The following is a 7,590-nucleotide window of genomic DNA, read 5'->3' on the forward strand; positions in this document are numbered from 1 at the left end:
AACCCCACCAGTCTGTGATTCTGTGATACTTGGAAACCGTTCGGCTGCTGGCCCATGCAGTGTGAAGGTACCTGTTTATCTAGGACTAGATCTTTGCTGCAGTCCTGGACAGAACTCCAAGGCACCCGGTATCCAGTATACCATCATCTAGAACTCCCTTGGAGGGAAAAAGGGAACAATTTTCCATGTTCATGAGCATTGTTTTCTGCAGCATTCCTTTGGGAACATGGTTTGAAGAGGTGCTTTTCAGCTGGCCAACTTCCACAAGTCTCAGCAGGTGCAGTACTGCCCACTCCACGTTCGCTGCCAACACCCGCAATGCTGAGGAACTTGGGAGGTTGCCATTGAATTCAAAGTTGGAGCCAAGACTAAATTTTATTTCTTTCAGGAAAGAATTGTATAAAAGGCAGTGGAAGGGTTTCTATGCAGGGGGAAGGAAAAATTGCAAACCAGTCAACAGAGCCACTGGGGTTTTTTTTAGGCCAAATCCTTTTCTTACAGCTATTCTGCAGCCTGAATGGCACAGTGCTGAGGAACCAAAAGGAAACTGGCTTTGATTTTTCATTGTCTGTTGACATAATAAGCATAATAAATAAGGCTGAATTAGCTTATGAGTTTTAATAATAAAAAATATTGATAAAGCAGTTGATATCTTTTTAAACAAGGTTTCTCTTTAATTGTTATATTAAAGAGAAATTGTTATTTGTGAGATTTGCCTTGAAAATCTCGTGCTGCTCTGATAGCTATAAAAGTCAGCAGCTTTGAGAGCTGGAAGGAGGGCTAAGCAGGCAAGAGGAGCTCTCTGTCATTGTATCAGTGGGTTTGTGTTTAAAGGTCATTAGTCCATGTTTAAAAATCCCATGCTGCCAATTTAAATCACATCTGCATTCGTAGAAATTTTGAGATTATCACTTGCTGAACAAAATCCTTCTTTTCCTTTAGCTTGCAGATTCACTCGTGCCCTTGGAGGTTAAGCCTGGTATTTCCTTAGCAACAGTTTCTGCTGTATTGCATACTAAAGACAACAAGCATGTTCTGCAGGTACAGTATAATGGGAAAGGGAGAAAAATAGCCTTACACCCAGTTTCCTGCCATCTGGGACCCCAGATGTTCTCATGAGGCAACCTCTCCAACAACTCTTTACCCACTAGAGCGAAGTCCTTCTCAGTTGCTTTGTCCTGGATTGTGGAAGTGAGGAGTTGCACTCAGAGTTGGATGCAAATAAATCTCTCTGCCCTCTTTTATTTGGCCATGTGCCTGCCTAAGATAAAAGGGGAAGGGAGATTATTCCTGAAGAGAGGTTACAAATCATTGTGCTGTCTTTCACAACCTGTACACCAGGATCAGCGTGAGTCAGTCTCTCATGGACTTAGAACTGAGAGTCAGAGGGGGGAGATGACCTCAAACATTAGACATGTGAAGGGACTTGTCTTCCTTAAATTGCCCTGTTCCCCAAGAAGCGGATTGTGCATCCTTGTACAAAGTAGGAGTGTACACTCTGTTCCTACCACCTCCTTTAGACTGACACTGCCATTCCTGGCATTAGTGCTCTGCAGAAGGAGATGCTGTCTGGTGGACCTGCTCAGCAGATCCTTTCTCTGATGTATAAGCATGCAGGGAACTCAAGGAAGCCACACTCTGCATGATGCTGCCTCTCCCTCTGGGCAGTAGAGCTGGGCTGGGCCCACTACACTTGGGAACAGGGCCCAGTATGATAATGTATATAATGGAGAGGCATAAAGATTGGTTAAGGATTTATAGCACTGCACAGCAGACAGGCTGTCTTACTTTATCCAAATCAGTTCCCTAGAAACACTGAAAAAATTGAAATACTAAAATGCAATTGGTCTGAGGCAGCTTTCTCCTTTGTGGTGTTCATTTACTCCTGCCAGTGAGACACTGGCCCAGGTTGCTCAGAGAAGCTGTGGCTGCTCCTCCCTGGAAGTATTCAAGGCCAGGTTGGATGAGGCTTTGAGCAACATGGTCTAGTGGAAGGTGTCCCTGCTGCTGGCAGGGGGGTTGGAACTGGATGAACTTTAAGGTCCCTTCCAACCTATACCATTCCATGATTTTCTGACTCTGATTCTTCTCTACTCTGATTCCTGATGCCAAATAAACTTAGAGCTAGGCTTAAAATGCCAGAGCCCTCACATATGGATGGAGGTAAGCCAGCACAGTGGTATCTGTCAGTATTGACTGAGCCTGGGACCTCTGGGAGTTACAGAAACTGTGTGTGGACAAGCCCCAAAAACTCAACCTATGAACACAGAACCATGTGAGTGATTCATGCACAAATAACGTGATATGTGCACGGAGGCCCACCAACTAAAGGGAAGATGGTGAGTTTTGTAAAGTGACTCAAGTGCATCCCTACTTGTGGAACTGGAGCCTGAGCAGGTGACATTTCTCTCCCAAGGATGAAAAACACCTTTCCCTGACTGTTGAAGGAAACACGGGGACATCACAGCAGCAGGTTCAGACCTGGTGCTACATGATGGGAAAGACACAGTATTGGGAGGAGCCCAGTCTGTCACCTGGAGTGTACAGAGTGCTTCAAGGCACTGGGTTGCTTCAGGCAAATTCCCTCTGTGTTGTGCAGACACATCCCTGCCAAATGGTCTTGCCAAAATTTGGGAGAAATTTTCCCCAGCCCCTTTTTTCCCAGGGACTGAGTTGCTAGTTCACTGGGAAAGACGACTGTTGACACTTCCCCAACCTAACTAACTTGGCACAGGACACACAGACTTATTTTACACAATAATTTCCTCACTGTTCTTTTTATAGGAGTCTGGTTTTCATCTGCATTAAATTAAATGGTCTTCCAGAAGTGCTCAGTTAACCCCACACCTTCCCCACACGTGCAGCAGGACACAGTGCTGGGTTAGCTACTGCTGCACACGCTAACCCTGCTTCCTCCTCCCTGCCCACGGAGAAGGGTCTTGGGAATGAGTTAAGGCCAATAAATTTCTGAAGCAACACAAAATTATACCCAGATCACACTCCAGTGATTTTTCAGGCACTGCAGCATCTCTCACGTCTCCCAGTTTGTATTCAAGTTCTTCCTAAAAAGACTCCCTTTTCTGAGGCCAGTGAGAAATGACTTTTACCCATTTTTCTCATTCCCTGAGTAGTTACTTGCTCTGAATTTCCCTGTTTCCCAACCTGCTGCATCTTTCCGAGGGAGATTTCCAAGGCCTTGACTTCTTTAAGGTGTGATTCCTCGAAAATACTGCAGAGTCCTTGAATGCTAAAATAGAAAACTTCAGTCTTGAATTGAGTTAGTCAGGCCTTTTAAGAGTAGAGAAATTGGAACAGAACTGAATTTGACTGGAATTTTAAGATGATGGAGATTTGAACAAGAACTGCTGATTTATTTCTGTAAATGGTGGCTTGTATACACAGAGCTGCAGTGGAGCCCGAGGCTGGGTTTCTCCCTTCAGCACTGCAATGTTCCCCTTTAGTCACAGAAAACAAACTCAATATTCCTTTTCTACCTCAAGTGCTTGTTCTCCCAACTAAATTATCATTTATTGTGCATCTTCTCATCCATTAGCTCCCCCCAAAGCCTCCTCAACCTCCCACCAGCAAGAAGAGAAAGCGAGTGAGTGATGACGTGCCGGAGTGTAAACCTTTGAAGCCGTTGCTGAGCGGCTCCATTCCTGTGGACCAGTTTGTGCAGACACTCGAGAAGGTAGTAAATCTTTGGTGGCAACTGAGGTTCAGATGGATTTCTGCTGATCTCAGAAATGTGCTGCTTTGCTGAGCAAAGAAAGGGAAAATCATTTCAGTGGGGCTTGAAATGGAGAGGGGCTAATGAGCAGGTGAAGTACTCATTACACACATACTCATGTGTGTCCCTGCGCTGAGTACAGAGGGAATAGTTCCCCGTGGAGTCATGTCCTTATAGAAGAGCTTCATGTCAGTCATTTCCTCCTGGTGTCCCATGGAAGCAGAGTTTTTGAGTTCATTCCAGGTGGATGAGTTTCCTCCATGGACTCATCAGCTGATTTCCAATAAATTGGAACAGTGGGGAGGAGCTCTCGAAGGAGCTCTTACCAGTTTGGCAAAAATGGGGTGACTGAGGGAAGAAGAGATCCTGGAGATGCCTCCACTGATGGAGAAGCTTCCTGGGGAGCTGCAGGACAGGGAGCTTGATGGCTGAACTTACAGACAGCTGGTTACTTATCTTTGGAGCCCTGTTCTCTCCTTCATTCCTCCCTGGAGAAAACAAGTAGGGAAAAGGGCAGGATTGTCTGTGAGGAAGCTCTCCACCATCATCTTCCTTGAGGCAGTCATGTCAGCAGATGGTCATTTTTGTAGTTAAAGGAGCCATTTGTCCTCTTTGTCTCAAGATTTTGCAATTGCAGTGACCTGGTGTCATGGAAAACACTGGCTTTAGCCTCCCTCTTCTATAGTTTATCCATCTCTATAATGAGACTCATATTTAGCTTATCCTGTGGTTGTTTCCTCTGCTTGTCCCAGAGGTCTGAGATATCTGCAGTGGCACTCTGTCATGTGTAGCCATTCTTCCCCTTCTCCTCCCTACTGTGCCCTAGTCTTTCATCTCTACTTGTCTGCCCAAGTTGTAGTAACATCTCTCTTTTACTCCCTCCCCAACTCTACATCTAGCATGGTTTCAGTGACGTGAAGGTGGAGGACACAGCCAAGGGTCACATCGTACTCCTCCAAGAGGCAGAAACCCTCATTCAGATTGAAGAGGACTCCACACACATCATCTGTGACAACGATGAACCTTTGAGGGTGAAGCTGCGTGACCTGGTTCTCAAATTCCTGCAGAAATTTTAGCTCATGGACATCATGCTGCTCTGCAAGGAGAGACCAGAGATAAGAGCTTTCCAGAGGGTGACCACAGGGAGAGAGAATTTCTTGATTCAAAGAGACCAGAAACCACCTTCCCCTTCATAGAGACGCAAGGAAGTATTTTTAATATCTTATCTATTTTTTAAATTTTATTTTTAACTGGTTTTGGAATACTTTGGAGGAGATTCCTGTTCTGTAAAATTGGGAGTTGGAATGTTATAGCAGATACAGACTGCAGAGTAAATTAACTAGAGTGTATATTTACCAGGTCAGGGTGAAACTGTGTGCAGATGCATATGTTACTCTGTGTGACCCTCTCAGCAATGTGTGCCCCAGTCCTTCACCTGAGAAAAACTCGGTAAGAATATTGAAACAATGGCCTCAGATGTTAAAGAGATATATTTTTTTCCCCATTACTTCCCAGTTACCAGATCTAATTTCCTGTCTGTTCTCCATTTCCATCGTGCTTGTGTGTTTCAGAGGCACGAAGAGGAATGGGAAAGCTGGTAAGGCGAAGATTCTAAAAATAAACATAGAAAAAGGGGGCTGTGCTGGACATGTAGAATAGATTTGGAGCAGCAAGAGCCTGGCCATTCCCTGCAAAAGCAACAGGATTTTGGAAAAGCTTTGTGCTTTAGCAGTGCCAGGTGTTTATTGATGCTGCACCCTCACCCATTCTGACCAGTTTCATCCACCTCGCTCTGTGCTGAGACAGGCAAAAAAACCCCCTCGTTTCTCCTGGGTCCCTCCATCGTCAGTGGAGGAGGTATCTCAGGAAGGTGATACCTTCAAAAGTACATAAAGCAGCTAAACTCCTAGTGCTCTTGATAAACCTTTGAGATTTAAGTGCCTCTTGTTTCTACCTTCCAAAAGCCTGTCCTTTCAGCCCCCACAATCCCAAATCCTGCTTGAAATATTGAGTCATTTCCACAAAGCCATCTGTACTGCAGACCTGGGGAGGTTTTTTTCAATCCCAAAATCATTTGGGGCCTCAACTTAGTTAACAGTATTGCTTTTAAAAGCGACCAATTTCTCAGATTTACTACTGTTTGCTTTTTATTGGATTGTTTTGTATTTATTTGCTGTTAAAAAATAAAAAGCATAGCAAGACTGCCAAGGAAGAAGCACATTCTGTGGTTTATAAAAGCATCTGCATGCCTATTCCGCATCCGCCTGTGCTTGTATCTACACATTCATAAAATATAACTACTCCTTCAGTTTATAGCTTTGAGGAGATTAAGGCAGTGGAAGAACAGCTCTGTAATAAAAATTATTTGCTATTGCCATTTCCACATCCCATTTTAAAGCCACATTAAGGATTTTTCGATGGGAGGTACAGACGCCGGCAGTCGTACCTTTGCTTTGTCTGTACGTCACGGGGCATGAGAGAAATGGGATCGTTAATGTGATGAAGAACTTGGTGCAGTGGCATTAATCCTCGGGAGGGTTTACAACGTTTGCAGCAGCTCGGCTTCTTTATCATCACTCGAAAAGGGAATAATAGAATTGGACACATTTCACCTTGTAATTAAGTCTTCAAAAAGATTATTCTTAACACACATGGGATAAACTCAGCTGAGCTGAGGTGGTGGTGGGAGAGGGAGAGGGAAGAGTGGGAAGAGGGAAGAGGGAAAGGCTGTGGAATCATCAAATCATTAAGGTTGGAAAAGACCTTTAAGATCATAAAGTCTAACCATCGACCCATCACCACCATGTCTGTTAAACCATGTCCTGAAGTGCCATGTCTACATGTTTTTGGAGAAGAATGGGCCTTGGAATTATAGAATCATCAAATCATTAAGGTTGGAAAAGACCTCTGAGATCATAAAGTCTAACCATCGACCCAGCACCAGCATGTCTGTTAAACCATGTCCTGAAGTGCCATGTCTACATGTTTTTTTGAATACCTCCAGGGAAGGTGACTCCACCACTGCCCTGGGCAGCCTGTTCCAATGCTTGACCAATTACCTGACCAATTACCAATTACAGTTCTGCCTTTGGAGGAATGGAGAAGCTGAGTGCAGCTTCAGCTGCCTGTCATGGCCTGGGTAGGCTCCTGATGGGGAAGGTAACCCAGGTCAAACAGGTCCCCATTTACCCATCACCTGGGCTCCATAAACTGTGAACCCATCACTTGAGGAATCATCACCTGGGCCAAATCATCTCGGATTCATCACCAAGGACCTGGGTGGTGATTAACACATCACTGGGATGCATTAAGTAGAGTGTGACCAGCTGGTTGAGGGAGGTTCTCCTCCCCCTCTACTCTGCCCTGGTGAGGCCACATCTGGAGTGTTGTGTCCAGTTCTGGGCTCCTCAGTTCAAGAAGGACAGGGAACTGCTGGAGAGAGTCCAGCACAGAGCCAGTGAGATGATGGAAAGGCTGAGAGAGCTTGGAGAGAGGGGAGATCTCATCAATGCTTATCAATATCTAAAGGGCAGGTGTCAGGAGGATGGGGCCAGACTCTTCTCAGTGGTGTCTCATGGCAAGATAAGGGACAATGGTCACAAACTGGAAAACAGGAGGTTCAACCTAAGGCTCTTTGCCTTAATTAATGCAAAAAATGAAGTTATTCCTCCATCTTTACTCTCCCTTGGCCCTGTCCCTGTGACAAGTTCCTCTCCTTGCCCCTGAGCACACTGAGGGGTGATGGCTCCATCTCAAGCATGGTGAGACCGGGTTGCCATGGGTAATTAAAGCTTGGCCAGGCAATGTCCTGAGACAGAAGATAAATCAGGCCAAGCCATGGGGTTAGTGTGAACTCCATG

The 7,590-nt window shown here is 45.2% G+C and overlaps 1 protein-coding gene across 1 annotated transcript; it reads left to right on the top strand.

Annotated features, from left to right (window-relative positions):
- Positions 1-942: 942 nt before the first annotated feature.
- Positions 943-5,091, top strand: INTS9 (integrator complex subunit 9; the record flags this gene model as incomplete). Its single annotated transcript, XM_010169500.1, has 3 exons — positions 943-1,041; positions 3,554-3,691; positions 4,630-5,091. Coding segments are annotated over 3 exons (414 nt in total), but the record flags the coding sequence as incomplete, so codon positions are not given.
- Positions 5,092-7,590: the final 2,499 nt, after the last annotated feature.

This window comes from Antrostomus carolinensis, unplaced genomic scaffold (genome assembly GCF_000700745.2).
Source record: "Antrostomus carolinensis isolate BGI_N321 unplaced genomic scaffold, ASM70074v2 scaffold21926, whole genome shotgun sequence".
Classification (NCBI taxonomy): domain Eukaryota; kingdom Metazoa; phylum Chordata; class Aves; order Caprimulgiformes; family Caprimulgidae; genus Antrostomus; species Antrostomus carolinensis.